Source organism: Vombatus ursinus, unplaced genomic scaffold, assembly GCF_900497805.2.
Source record: "Vombatus ursinus unplaced genomic scaffold, bare-nosed wombat genome assembly UNPS02014807.1, whole genome shotgun sequence".
Lineage (NCBI taxonomy): Eukaryota > Metazoa > Chordata > Mammalia > Diprotodontia > Vombatidae > Vombatus > Vombatus ursinus.
Genome location: NW_020954585.1, coordinates 19,512,033 through 19,527,558, shown reverse-complemented (window position 1 = coordinate 19,527,558; position 15,526 = coordinate 19,512,033). Strand labels below are relative to the sequence as shown.

Genomic DNA, 15,526 nt, shown 5'->3' with positions numbered 1-15,526 from the left:
TTTGTTGTTGTTGTTAAGTCATTTTTCAGTCATGCCCAACTCTCTGTGACCCCATTTGGGTTTTGTTGGGTTTTTTGGGGACAAAGATACTGGAGTGGTTTGCCATTTCCTTCTCCAGATCATTTGCCAGATGAGGAATCTGAGGCAAACAGGGTTCAGTGACTTGCACAGGGTCACACAGCTAATAGGTGTCTGAGGCCGGATTTGAACTCAGGAAGACGAGTCTTCCCAGTTCCACTCCTGGCACTCTATTCACTGCGCTATTCACTAGCTGCCCCATAAAATCATTAGGAAAGTCATTTGACCTCCTTGGGGCTCAGTTTCTTTATTCAATAACATGGGAATCATAATAATGTTTGTATCACCTACTTCATAGGATTGTTGTGAGGAAAGCACTTTGTTAACCTTAAAGCTTTATATAAATATAGGTTATTATATATATATGTTGATATGTTAATAGCAGCTAACATTTATGTAGCATTGTAAGGTATGCAAAGTAGTTTATATGCATTTGATCCTAACAACAACCCTGGGAAATAGATAGATGCCCATTTTACAAATGAGGAGACTGAAGCTAACTTGCCCAGGGTCACACAGGTAGTAACTGACAGGATTTGAACTCAGATCTTCCTGAACCCAAGTGTACCTTTCTGTTGCCTATTTCTTCAGTGCCTAAAATGATCCATGATTTTGTTAGTGTGGGTACCCTCAACCAACACAGATTACATGTTTAATGACTGTTTCAGAAATTAATAAGGCCAAAAAATTAATCATAACCAGCCCTCCGGGGTGAGTTGCTCCAAAGTTAATTACACCTATCCTTGGCCAGCACCCATGCTGTCCATCAACAGATTCATATTTAAAACCTTTCCTGCTTCAAGGAAATAGCCAGAGACTATGCTTCATTACCAGAACCTCTCACATGAGTTCTCTTCTATGCCACAATGGAATATCAGAATAGACCTTAATGTGAATTTTAAATTGCTTTGTTAGGCATGTAATTTACATGTAAGTTACAGGTAGATGTACATGTATGTGCAAGTGTAAATATACCTACATCAGTGGCCTGGCATTGATATTTATTAATGTTAATAATGTCTATGATTTTACATGCTTAGAATAGCCAGTTTAGGTAAATAAATAAATGCCGCCTCAAATTCTAGTCTCCTAGGTCATTTTGCTATTTGAAGATACACAATAGACCTTATTTCTGTCTCTGCAGGAGTTGGTGATTTCAGCGTGTGGGAGTTCTCTGGGAATCCTGTTTATTTCTGCTGCTACGATTATTTTGCAGCAAATGATCCCACTTCAATTCACATAGTGCTTTTCAGTCTTGAAGAACCTTACGAGAGCCAGCTAAATCAAGTGATTTTCTGGCTTAGTTTCTTAAAGTCACTTGTCCCTGTTGAAGAACCCATAGGTAAGCCATAGGGAATACTTGTGCATGTGAATATTTCTTTGATAAGAATATTGTGGTTTCCTCTTTGATGTTGAATTTTTTTTCCCATGTGTGTCTCCTACCACTCATGATTCCTGAAGGCATTTAGCATACAGGTAGCATTTCTTGAATCATGCCAGTAGTTTGAGCTGAGAAGTTACATATTTCTGTACCTCTTTCTATGTTCAGCCTTTCTAATCTCATGTACATTTTTTGTGCTGAATATCTGATAAAACATTTTTGTTCTCTTAAGTGGTTAAAAAGCAATAGACTTGTGGGATTTAATATTTATTCTTCTTTTAAACCTCTTCTCTCAAACATTAAATTAATAACTGGCCATTTCTCACTGTCACTTGGATCATATTAGATGGTCAACTTTTGGAACTTGAAGCTATTGTTTCTGTTTTGTAGAAATCAAAAAGCCTGCTTTGAGGTATACTCTAATATATCTCAAAAGAAAAAATCCATTGGAACCATAGGAAGCCAGACAGCAATACTAAAAGTAATCCTTGCTGCCAGTTTTTTATTGTTCAGTCACATTCGACTCTCCGTGACCCTATTTGGGGTTTTCTTGGCAAAGATACTGGACTGGTTTGCCATTTCCTTTTCTAGCTCATTTTACAGATGAAGAAAATGAGGCTTGCCCAGGGTCACACAGCTCACAAGTGTCTGGGGCCAGATTTGAACTCAGGAAGAGAAGTCTTCCTGATTCCAAGCCCGGTACTCTATCCACTGCACCACCTGGCAGCCTTTGCTGCCAATATCAGACACCCTACTTTATGAGCTAGAGCAGTTATATTTCCTACCACCAGGGGGCAATGCTCCATTTCAGAATTTCTCTTCTGTAAAACGATGAAATATATATGTGGAGTGTTGTGACCTAGTTAGTATATTCAAGTAGGGATAAGGAATCTTCTGTCAAGGTCTACTGACCCAATAGGAAAAGGGGGCTATATAAATTTTTTAAATCTATTTTGTTTCATTTTTCTTCATCTTTATAAATTTTGAACTGAGGACATAAAACACTATATAGGAAATATAACAAATTTTAAAAATGAATATCAGTTTCACTATATGGAGAAAGGAGAAAGGGAGGGAGGAGGAGAAAAAAGAGATGGACAAAGAAACACAAAAATAACATAAAAACAAGTAGGGATACATATATGCAGACATGCTAGAAGACAGAAACAACTACATGGAGAATAGAGAATTTTATGGAGTAACACCTCCATCTTATGGCTATTTAGGATATTACCTCTAAAGGTTTTTCCTTGCATATTCCATGTTTAGAATGATCTGTATCATAATATCACTACTCATTTATTTAGAATTTTAAGATTTACAAGGTGCTTTCTTTTAGCATTTGATATTTATCTCAATGTCTAAATGGAATTAAATTTCAGGCCAGAAGGAGCCTAAGGATTACCACGTTCTCCAACCTATCTAATAAATACAAAATTCCAAAAGTGAGCTATCCTTCTTTAATTCTGTCATAGTAAAATTAAAAGGCAAACAAGTTTGAGAGTAGTGGCCAATTTAACAAAAACAGATTGTCTGAATGTTGTTACTGAGGAGAGGGAATGAATTGGAGTAAAAATCCCTTTTGTTTCTTCATCTAATGGGAGAGCCATTCTTCACCAGTAAAATCTATTGTAAAATCCCATTCTTTCAGGAAAAATGTAAGAAAACCTATAAGTTTAAAAAGCAAAGTAGGTTTAAATTTTTAAATGTATGTTTAGTATTATGATCTCATTCATATTGCCATATTGTGTCTTTCTCTTTCTCATTCTCTTTCATGGTATCTTCCAGGCTTTCCTACTTAAACTCTCCCCTAAGTAAGAGTTCATTGTTTGTGTAAGTACTGTACAGTTACATTCATACCAATGTATGAATGTCGTGGACCATCTATCATCATTGTCATTTCTATAGTACTATGGGGTATCCAAAGAACTTTTCATAGATCTTTTCAAAGGAGTCCTCATTGGTGGTTACATCTCCTCCCAAAAGGTAGATAGATACTGGTTGGTGATTTGTTAGATAGGCCTTTTCTTTTATCTAGTATCCAAAAGAGTAGCATTTCTAGAAAACCTTCTTATTGGATTAGTCATAGGAAAGAGTAGCTAGTAGAATTAGATCCATCCATGTTGCCGCTATGTCCAGGGTGATGCCAAGATTCTGAAAAGGGTCCTGTAGATAATATTAGGATAGTCAGTTTGCCATCTTTGAGGTCCACAGCCATAATTGTAAATTTTCTTAGTTTATACCTACCTACACTTGGGAAGATCTGGAACGTTACGTATTTATGAAATGGAGTCTGGTTTAGCTGAATGTGAAAAAAAGAAAGAGAGAAAGGAAGAAATGCCTCTCTCCTAAAGTTTTGTTTTGTTTTGTTTCCCCCTCCACCAGCTTTTGGCGGCAGGCTGAAAAACCCACTTCGAGTGGTCCTGGTGGCTACCCATGCTGACATCATGAATGTTCCCCGACCCGCTGGAGGCGAGTTTGGTTATGATAAAGATTTGTCATTGCTGAAAGAAATTAGGAACAGGTAAGGAGCCACGTTTTCAAGACAGACTCAAATACATACTTGCTCTAAAGTAAATATTGTTTACATGAGAAACAAAATCAAAAACACCCCGAGTTGACTTTTTGGGGGGGAAAGGGGAGCTGTCTCCCTAGCTCCCCCAAGCTTAAAGTGCAACACTCCCAGCTCAGCCCTACTACTGACTGGCACAGAAGCACCTGCTCTGTTTTGTTTTGTTTTGTTGTTTACCTGGTTGGGTTTGCCTCTTCTTAGGCAACCTAGTGGTCCCTGTCGTTAGGGCTCGCCGTATTTTGTGAGATGAAGTGCAGACATCCAATTGGCTTCTGCAGTTGCAGAACTCCTAAGCACAAAAGATACACCAGCCTCAGCCTCCTTCTCCTGCAGGAAAAGCAGGTGTGTCCTACCACACCACGTCCCATCATCTACTTTTAGCTACATTGCTTCTTGGGTAGAGCACACAGGGGGTGTGTGTGAGCAGGAGTAGGGGTGTTTCTTCAAAGTGTTCCTCCTGCTTTGAACAGCTCCTGGAGCTTAGATTTGCCATATTCATTCTGAGAATTTACTTTCTTGAGCACTGAGAGATCTGGCTGTGAGATGAGGAGAAAAATCTTATTCACAGCTGAAAGGAACCTGGGCTTATCAAATCCACCCCTGAGCTATGCGGTAGAGTTATCCCTTCCACATTGTGACTTTCCCCATCACTATTTCAGTGTATTGTAGGTCAGCATAAGAAATTAAATGGGAATTTGGGGGGAGTTTTGCAGAAACTACAGATGACATGTGAAGGCCCACAGACGACACAGAAAAAGTTTAGAATCTCAGAAATACGTAAGATTATATGTGTAGTATTGTATAATATCAACATTTTATCTTTTAATACCATAAATATGCCCACCCCATAAAAGAAGAAGAAAAAATTCAGACTTCTCTGGTATGAAAGGAGGGCTAAAACATTTTACAGGGATTTTCCAGATCAAGGAAGCACTGCTCTCTAACCCCTATGATGTGGAAGGGAAAACTGTACTTCACTTTAAGGGATCTTGAACAAAATCATGTCCATCTCTTTTTTAAATAGATTTCTATCCATTTATCCACTACCCCTTTCTCCTAGATTTGGGAATGATCTTCAGATTTCTGATAAGTTATTCGTTTTGGATGCTGGTGCTTCTGGATCCAAAGACATGAAACTACTTCGAAATCATTTGCAAGATATAAGAAGTCAGATTGTTTCTGTAAGTAGGACTTCCCAGTGAATGCTATCTAGCCTCTTTAGGTGAGAGCCCAAATTTCTGAGGGAATATTGATGATAGATGCCACCTTAGTACCTTCAGACATGGTATACTGAAATGTGAGCCCCTCTTTTTATCCTTTCTTGATTTTAGTTCAACAGATCAATTAGTATTTATTAAGTATCTGTGCAAAGCCAACAAGCATTTATTAAGCACTTATTTGTGCCGGGCACTGCTAAAGTATACAAATACAAAAGCAGAAAGGACACTCCCCTTATAGTAGACACTTATTGCATGTTTAATGATTAATTGATTCTAATGAGGTAAGACAACAAAGGGAGAACTGAAAAGAAGAGGGGGAGAAGGGGAAGAGATGAAGACTGCCTTAGATGAAGGGCGACAAAGGCACTAATGAGGTCCGCAACCCCAAGGACCTTGAATTCTACTAAGGGAAAAGACATGTACAAAGATAAGTAGGTGGTATATTGGATAGAGTCCTAGACCTGAATTCAAATCTAGTCTCAGTCACTAACTAGCTTTATAACCTCTGTCTGCCTAGTTTCCTTATCTCTAAAATGAATATAATGATAGCACCTTCCTCCCATATTTGTTTGTTTTGCAAACCTTAAAAAGCACTACACAGATACCTAAATGCATAAAATAAACTACTATTATTATTGATTATTGTATCTGAAGTACATATAAAGTAAATGCAAAATAATTTCATGAGGGGGGATAGCACATAACAACTGGGAGGCAGGAGGGGAAGATTAGAAAAAGACCCATAAAGAAGATGACTCAGGAGCCAAGTATAAAAGAAAGCTAAAAAGTGGAGGTGAGGAGTGAGTACATTACAAATGAGAAGAACCACATGTGCAAAGTTAAAGAGAAGGAATTCCATGTATTGGGCAGCTAGTTGGCGCAGTAGATACAACACTGGGCCTGGACTTGGGAAGAACTGACTTCAAATCCAGCTTAAGACACTTACTAGCTGTGTGATCCTGGGCAAATCACTTAATCCTGTTTGCCTCAGTTTCCTCATCTGTAAAATGAGCTAGAGACGGAAATGGCAAACCACTCCAGTATCTTGGCCAAGAAAACTCCAAAAGAGGTCATAAGGTATCGGACACGACTGAAAATGACTAAACAACAGGCCAATCTGGCTGGCACAGAGATTGTATAAAGGCAGGAAATGTGAGATCAGTAGAGAAAAGTAAATTAAAGCCAGATTTATAGGTGTTTAAATGTCAAACATGGAATTTGTATTTCTATCCTAAAGGCAATAAGGAGCTTTTGAAGATCCTTGAGTAGTCACAGCCCTCCCTTAGGAAGATTAAGGTTTGCAAAGCATTTTACATATTTTATCTCATTTGATCTTCCCTGGAAGGGTAGGTGCTATTATTAATCATCATTTTACAAATTTGGAAACTGAGGCTAAGTGTGGTTAAGTGACTTGCCCAAGGTCACACAGCTAAATAAGTATCTGAATCAGAATTTGAACTCAAGCCTTTCTGACTCTAGGTCCAGTATTCTACCTTCTGTAGCACTTAACTATATTCAAATGAAGTTTTTTTTTAATTGCTTCCAAAGCTAAAAAAAAGTTTGATGGAGTTTAAATGTAGAAGTGTCTTATCATAATAATTGTTTGTTAAACCATCCAACCATTAAATCATTTGTAATGAGCTATGGATTATTCTGTTACCTGCCATAATTACATACGTAGCATGTGCTCTGTAGATGCTGTCACAAGGCTGCTGCATCTCCTTTCCTTGTAGCCCCAAAGGATTGGGGAAATGTTTTTCTCTTACTTTAACTCCAACTTACTTTAACACCAGGGCACCTTCCCCCATTGATTATTGGTTGATATCCATCAGTCAACCAGATTTAATTAGCCTTTATTAAAATGGTATATAGGAAGAACAGTTGATACAAAACATTCCTCCTAAAAGTCTGTGACCCACTCTTCCACGCAGACAGAGGGAGTTTTGGAGAAATTGGGCTCAAGCTTGGAAAGCATTTGTGACAAAGGGGTGATTCATAGCTCCTGGAAGTCTTTTTGCTCAAGCCCCCTTAGGTGTGATGTAGTTTTTCCTTGTAGAACCTTGAATCTGCGTTTCCTCCTTGAGTCCAACTTTCTTTGGCCCCTATGTTGTTGTTGTTGTTATTGCACCGCCCATCAGCCATTGCTGTCCTGGAGACACTGCTGGAATGCTTAGGAAAAAATCCAAATCCTCTGAAGTTCAGAGGTCGTTGGTAATTGGAATGGGAAAGGAAGGCAAAAGTACTCTCCCCACTGCCATTCCTGTCAAGAAATTCCTCCTCAAGGATATGGCCAGGGGCTTCTACCACCAAGTCCCCAGACTCTTGGATCTCTGCCGGCCCACCATTTTACAGATAACCCATTGAGTATGACCAAATTTCTTAATTCAAGACAAACATCCTACCCGTGTACCATCACTTAATCAGTTTCAAGGACACCTACAATTGATAAAGGATTTTTTTTTTACACTTAGTCTAAATCCTTTGATTCAATAGAGAAACGTTCTTACCTCATTAAGATATCAGGGCATTTCATATTGACCCTTATTCTAAGTGGGGTCAAATTGACTGCATTGATTGACTCAAACAACCCAGCTCTCACACATAGGAACTCACGGCTCATCCACTGAGTGCCCCAGTCCACAAAGGGATAAGGGAATACCATTAAATATTAGTCTCCATCTACTATTCATAAAATCTCCTTCTGGACAACACGTGGCAAGAGTAATTTAGCCTTTCAGTGAACTCCAACAAATGAATTGACAGACTCCCCAATAATTTTGTTTTGTTTGCTTAATTATTTTGTTAAAGTTTGTGTCTCATAAGAAACATATATTAGTAGACCTAAAACATAAGACTAGCAAAGGAAAATCCAAATTCCTCTCCCCATGTGCGGTCTATAAACACTTAAGCCTGTGTGTGCAGAATATTTGCTTAAGCACTGGGGGAAAAAATACATGAATGTCTAGGAAGGGAATTTGCACTTTACTTGGGAGACAGGAGAGTGACATGACCGTATCTATATGTTAGTAAGATTATTCTGGCAACAGTATGAAAGACAAATTAGAGGGAGGAAGGAATAGAGGCAGGAAGATTGTTCAACTCAATGTATTATAGTTGCTTTTTTTTTTCATTGTGGTTATATGTCAGTTATGCAACTCTACAAGTTTCATTTTCTATGGATAATTGAACAATGAATGCCAAGTATTTTGAAATAGATATAACTGAATATATCCTACGAAAAGTGCTGGTCTTCGTTTGACAGAAATTTACCATTATTGTTTAGAGAACCACACCCACCCATCCACATTTCCTGTTTTATTACCCATAAAGTCATTTTTTCTGTTGTTGAGCAAATGAATGAAGTATACCTGCTCACTCGACGTTTGTTGTATGAATGAGTCCACATTTGCATGCATTTCTATTCCTGTGCCTAAAAGTTCTTAAGAGATATTCAGGGAACTGTTATTCATTTACATTAAGTGGTAGAAATGAAAATTCTCAGCAGAATTTTTGACAAATATAATGATTGCATATGATTGTATTCTGATTAGAGTTAGCATTGAAAACTGCAGAGCGCTTGCTTAAAAAAAAAAAGTCCTTTGCCAAAAAAAAGGAACATTGGATAAAAATAATTATCATTGAAAGTGTACCTTCAACACCTCCCCAGATTCCTTTGCAGGGGTGAAAGGTCCACTAGAGTGGATAATTGCACAGGCTGTCAGCATTTTTTAATGTACTGATTGGTTCTGATATTTTTTTTCTCTTCCTCTCATTTTTTCTTAAAAAAAAAATTCTCTGAGATAAGGAAGGAAGGGAAAAATAAGGCCATGCAAAAACAAAAGATCAATTTTAAAAACTTTAAAATAAAAAAGAAAGCATATATTCAGTGTGTAAACAACAATTAGTTACACTAATGGATGTTCATTAGGTTTGCCCTCCAATGACACACCTGTGTGAGAAGATCATCTCCACTCTGCCCTCCTGGAGAAAACTGAATGGGCCCAACCAGCTGATGTCTCTTCAGCAGTTTGTATTCGATGTGCAAGACCAACTGAACCCACTCGCAAACGAAGAGGATTTAAGACGTATTGCTCAGCAGCTGCACAGCACAGGAGAAGTAAGTAGTCCACTGCACGGTGATTAAAGTCTAAGAAACCCTCACTTTTCTCTTCCACAATATGTTGGTTTGCTGTTCTTGAAAAGTCTGTACTTGGAGTTGGGGGAAAAGGATAGTTTGTCTACAGTCTTTTAAGTGCTGGATATGGAGTGATGAGCATGAATAGCAGAGAGAGTGGGCAGAACATAGAGGAGAGAGGGAGAGTGTGTGTGTGTGTGTGTGTATTCACATACCTATGTGTATATATATGTATTTTACATGTAATACATTAACAAATATTTGCTTATATATGTATCAATATTATTAAACTTTGTTTTATATAAATTGTATAATAGTATTATTTAATGTTGTATGTTTATATTTTGTACATAGACATAATTATGTAAATAAATAAATATGATACAAATAAAAAGAAAAATTCCTTTGGACATATATATGAGATATATGTTTATATTTATATCCACATGTATATTCATAATGTATAATATATATTATAAATATAAATATATATTGTATATTCAAATATAGAAATATAAGTATTTTACATATTTATATTTTTTTTTAATGTATATGTCAAACCCAAAGGAATTTTTCTTACCTACACTGCTCCAGTGTCTTCAGTTTCCTGGAGCTTTGCTCATATTTTATGTCATCAGACATAGTGTAGGCTTAACTGATTTTTTAAAAATTAAGCAAATTCTTCATTGGAACATTAAAGTGCTTGTATTGGTGATTTTTTTTTTAAATTCATTTTGCCTTTTGCTGTGGTTCAGAACAACTTCCAGAGGCTACTGCCCAGTTCTGAACTTGCTTCTTTGCCTCTCACTTTCAAAACACAGATCATTGACCTTCTCTACATAATTTTACGGTCTTGTCGATTCAGTAGTTGAATGTTTGATGGGGCCTGGATCCACCTCATTTTCCAGGAACCACATATTTTCACTGAGCTGCTGAAAGGGCTGATAACCTTGGATAAATGTTATCATTTTGACCAGATCACCTGAGCTCACACTTGAGACCAAAGCAGTGGTATGTTGTGGCAGAGAAATTGTAAGATAAGAAGCAATGTACTCTAATGATAATTTTTTAAAGAAATAAATACATTTAAGTTCTGAAACCCCTGAACAGTCTTGACCTGGCAGTTGTAACTCCTTCAGAAAGAATTTGTAGCCAGAAATGCATTGTAAATGACTAGTTATTTTAGGTCTTAAATATGTAACATTTGCAATTTGGATTGTCCAGTTCTGGTTGCATCATTGTTCTATTCCCCCCAAAAAACCATTCATCCAAACTTATGAATAAGTTAAATATGTTAAATGAGTTATGAATAAGTTGATATAGCTGACATGATTAATTCTTGGGGTACTACTACAAATAACCATTATGGATGTTTACATAGTGCTTTCAGATTTGCAAAGCACTTTTACATCTTTTTGTCATTTGAATTTCCGCCTTACACACAAGGAAACTCTGGCTTAGGATTGCCAATAATAATAATTGAGACAATCAATGATGGTCACATAGCTAGCCATTGAGACAGAATCTGAATTCAGGTCTCCATCCAGGTTCAGTGGTCTTTCCATTATACCATACTAGCTGACAACAAAGTTTCTCCTACATGCTACTCTCTGCTGCTTTTTTAAACCACTTTCTAATTCAGAATGTGTGTGTGTATATATATATATATATATAATGTGTGTGTGTGTGTATATATATATATATACATACACACACACACACATACACACCCCTGTGTAGATTAGCAGCCTTACCATCCCCCCCCCTCATCCTTATCACTGCACTAAGCAAATTAAGATTGCAGAGGAAGTGAGGAAATCTTCAGTCCAGTGATAGTGACTTCATTCAAGTCTGCCCTTATGCATGTCAGGGAAATGCAGATCCCTCCCTCTAGATCAAGGATTCTTAACCATTTCTGTGGCATAAACTCCTTTTGTAGTCTGGTAAAACCCATGGGCCACTTCTCAGAATAGTGTTTTTAAGCACATAAAGTAAAATACAGAAGATTACAAAGGAACTCATTTATTTTTGAAATATAGTGATGGGGGAATTTTTTTTTCAAGTTCATGGAACCCTGGTTAAGACGTCCTGGTGGTAGGCGTATTTTTCCTCTATTTTCATTAAAGGGAGAGTTTCTACACTTGTGCTAACCCAACCCATTCCCAAGCAAAGGATTTCTAACCTTAAGGGAAAGCAATTGATGATAGCGCTGACTTCATGGTGGCTTTTACATCCCTTAACAAATGTCTTGTGAACTTAGATAATTATTTCATGGCACAGCCCAGTATCATGACCCAAGGAGTCACAGTGATTTCTCAACTCTGTTCCTAGGCCAAGAGAAAATCGAGCTGCATGATTTGGAGTGGGGAGTATTTAGGAAAAGTTCCCTAAGCTTCAGGTGGCCAATTTAGAACCCTAAATCCTAGAGGACCTCAAATAAGTTCATTTTGTTACCTTTGATTAAAAAAAAATTATTTCAGGAAGAAGGTTGAGTTTAAAATATACTTTGGATTTTCTTGATAAAGCAGTACTCTCCCATTGCTGGTAATAGAGACTAAAAGCTGATCATGTTTCAAAGCCTATTAATTGACAATTCATAAATCCCCCCACACATTTTTTTTAAGTGACAGCATCAATAAGAAAAAATAAACATTAGAAAATATTTAAGGAAAATGAACTTCAAATGGTGCTTTTCCAAGAACTACAAAGATTCTGGTGCCATGCTCTGGAATATTATAACCTAAGAGATGCACAACTGATTTATCATAAACCGATGACAGCAGTATAGTATATATAAAGTGATCATAATTTCCGTCGATGGGCAAGTGAATGATATAATGATGTTGACCTACTTGGTCAACATCTGTCTCATGATTAAATCCATTTGTAAGGCATCTGAATGCCTCTACCTGAAAGGTCTTATGAGAGATATTCAAGGAACTATTATTCATTTATGTTATGCAGTAGAAAAAAAAATTCTCAGCAGAAATTTATGTCCGAAAGAGATAGTAAAAAGGACTTGAACGTCATACACAAGCTGCTAGAGAAGTATCAGCTTCTTGGGCCTGTTCCTTTTTCTCCAGGCAGCAAAGAACTCACACAAATGAGTCACTGAAGGGCAATCCTAATAAATATAATAAAGAGACTAATATCTATATTCCGTGGGTGAGAGACAAGAGAGATCCAGGACAGTAGCTACAGGAATTTGTTCTGTTCCATAGCAAATGGCAAGATGACTTTTTTTATCACTGATATAAGCATTTCAATGTATTAAGAAAAAAACCTACAACACACGTTTCTTTCCCAGTAAATGACTCCTCATTGTTCCCTCTGGCAGATTAACATAATGCAGAGTGAGACTGTACAAGACGTCATACTCCTGGACCCACGATGGCTCTGCACCAACGTTTTGGGGAAACTTCTCTCTGTGGAGACTCCCAAAGCCCTACACCATTACAGGGGGCGATACACCATGGAGGACATTCAGCGGCTAGTACCAGACAGTGACGTAGAAGAATTAATTCAGATCCTGGACGCCATGGACATCTGTGCCCGGGACCTGAGCAGTGGCACCATGGTGGATATCCCTGCCCTCATCAAGACTGACAATTTGCACCGGTCCTGGACCGATGAAGAAGACGAAGTGATGATATATGGAGGGGTCCGAATTGTCCCAGTGGAGCACCTCACCCCCTTCCCTTGTGGGATCTTTCACAAGGTACAGGTGAATCTGTGTCGGTGGATTCACCAACAGAGCACTGAAGGGGATGCAGACATCCGACTGTGGGTGAATGGCTCCAAGATCGCCCACCGCGGGGCCGAGTTACTCGTTCTATTGGTCAACCATGGGCAGGGCATTGAGGTTCAGGTCAGGGGGCTGGAAACTGAGAAGATCAAATGTTGCCTCCTTCTGGATTCTGTGTGTAGTACCATCGAGAATGTCATGACCACCACTTTACCAGGCCTGTTGACAGTGAAACATTATCTAAGCCCCCAGCAACTGAGGGAACATCACGAGCCTGTCATGATTTACCAACCCCGGGACTTTTTCCGAGCACAGACGCTTAAAGAGACCTCATTGACTAACACCATGGGTGGCTATAAGGAAAGTTTCAGTAGCATTATGTGTTTTGGGTGTCTTGATGTCTACTCTCAGGGTAGCCTTGGAATGGACATTCATGCTTCAGACCTGAACCTCCTGACCCGGAGAAAACTGAGCCGCCTGTTGGACCCACCTGATCCTATGGGGAAGGACTGGTGCCTTCTTGCCATGAACCTGGGTCTCCCTGAACTCGTGGCAAAGTATAATAATGGGACTCATAAGGACTTCCTTCCAAGCCCAGTGCATGCTCTCCTCCGGGAATGGTGTAGCTACCCTGAGAGCACTGTTGGCCTCCTAATGTCCAAGCTGAGAGAACTAGGCCGCCGTGATGCGGCCGACTTTTTACTGAGGGCATCCTCTGTTTTCAAAATAAACCTAGATGCCAATGGTCAAGAAGCCTACGCCTCAAGCTGTAATAGTGGAACATCCTATAATTCAATTAGCTCAGTTGTGTCACGATGAGGACAGCTGTAGGTATGGGTAGAATCTCTTCCAAATGCAGAAGGGAGAGAAGCACAGTATCACAATGGACTCTGGATGTATTCATTTATATGCCTATATACAATCTTATCCCAGTGTTTCCGTGCCCCTTTGCCTCCTCCACTGCTTCTCTCTCTCACCATGCATTCTGTTTTATGTGAATAATCTTTCGACCCTGAGAGGAAACTGTTGCTTTGGCCGTTAAAAAAAAAGCTAGTCTACTTTCAGTGTTTTCAATTCCGTACCTAGTCCACCAATGTACTGCTTCCTATTGCTAATTAAATTGGAATATCCAACTTTTCAGTGAAATTTTTAAAAAGCTATCATGTTGACTTTTTTTTAAATGTGCATGTATCAAAAATGTGTATTTCTTATGCCAGTTTTATTCCTTAAACCATCTCCTTGGCTTAACTTTTTTTTTTTTATAAACCACAGACTGTTTAATATTAAGCAGTCTGTGGTCAGTATAGCATAATTCCACTGTATAATTTATAAATAGGAATTTTGTGAGTGCCTTTTGCAGAAGAGGATGTGTTTGGAATCATCAGAGATGGCCAGGAATCGTCATAAAGAAAATGCTACCTCTATGTCCCTAACTGCATGCTGATCATTGCAAGTGGTGCTTCACCTCTGGTTTCCCTCCAGTTTTGAAGTGTTTTGTTTGACAATAAACAGGGAGAGAGAAAAAAAAATCCTTTCCTAGGAAAGTTTCATGTATGACACCTGTTGCTACACAGAGTTGTGTTACCAATTTTGCTTTTGTTTAAAACTCAGTGTGAAGTTCCCCATGAGCCTCTAAATTGTCATGCTTCATTATTTCCTCTCATCTCAGGTAAAAAGGTCCATACAGTTGTAGGATAACCAAAACCCGTGTAAAGTAGGCGATACCACAGTGATATTCTATAGCTTTCCATCATTATTGGTACGTAGCAGATGATCTTCAGCATTCAGGCCCTGGTTTGCTTATTTCCAGTACTTGAAGTGTGAACAACAAAAACAATGAAGGAAGTTTTCCTGCAATGATTTTAAATTGTGATACATAGCTTTTAAATTAATATGAAGAAATATGTCCTATTCTGTCCTGAAAAGCATGTCATGTTAATTAATGGCACTATATATATATATATATATATATGTGTATATACATATATGTATGCAATATGTGTGTATATATATGTGTATATATTAATACAGGTATTTTCTTTCTGAAACTTAAAAATGTAGTAAATTTTAAATTTTGTTTTGTCCTAAGGAGTTTTTGTTTGTTGGGGCGATTTTGTCTTTGGTTGGTTTTTTTGGTTTTTTTTTTTGGTTTGGGGATTTTTTTTTTTAACAAATAAACTGTTGCTTCTTGCATTATTTTTGTTAGACTTTGTTCCAGAAGAAACTTATTTCTCTGAGTTGTGTATTCGTCATCACTACTCTTCATATGAGTTTTCTTTTTCTGATTTTGGGTTGTATAGATGTCAATTTTAGGGTATTCTTGATTGGGTCCCCTAAAATATCTCTATGGGGATAGAGGAAAAGGAAAGAACAAAGCTTATTTTTCTACATGTTC

The 15,526-nt window shown here is 38.0% G+C and overlaps 1 protein-coding gene across 3 annotated transcripts in view; it reads left to right on the top strand.

Moving 5' to 3' along the window:
• DAPK1 (death associated protein kinase 1) overlaps positions 1–15,149 on the top strand; it is a 241,678-nt gene extending 226,529 nt beyond the window's left edge. For all 3 annotated transcript variants that reach the window (XM_027874778.1, XM_027874777.1, XM_027874779.1), the window contains exons 22-26: positions 1,223–1,420; positions 3,845–3,983; positions 5,092–5,212; positions 9,180–9,368; positions 12,724–15,149. In XM_027874778.1, the coding sequence (XP_027730579.1) occupies positions 1,223–1,420; positions 3,845–3,983; positions 5,092–5,212; positions 9,180–9,368; positions 12,724–13,950 (1,874 nt within the window). In that variant the 3' untranslated portion in view covers positions 13,951–15,149. The remainder of the gene's footprint in view (positions 1–1,222; positions 1,421–3,844; positions 3,984–5,091; positions 5,213–9,179; positions 9,369–12,723) is intronic.
• Positions 15,150–15,526: the final 377 nt, after the last annotated feature.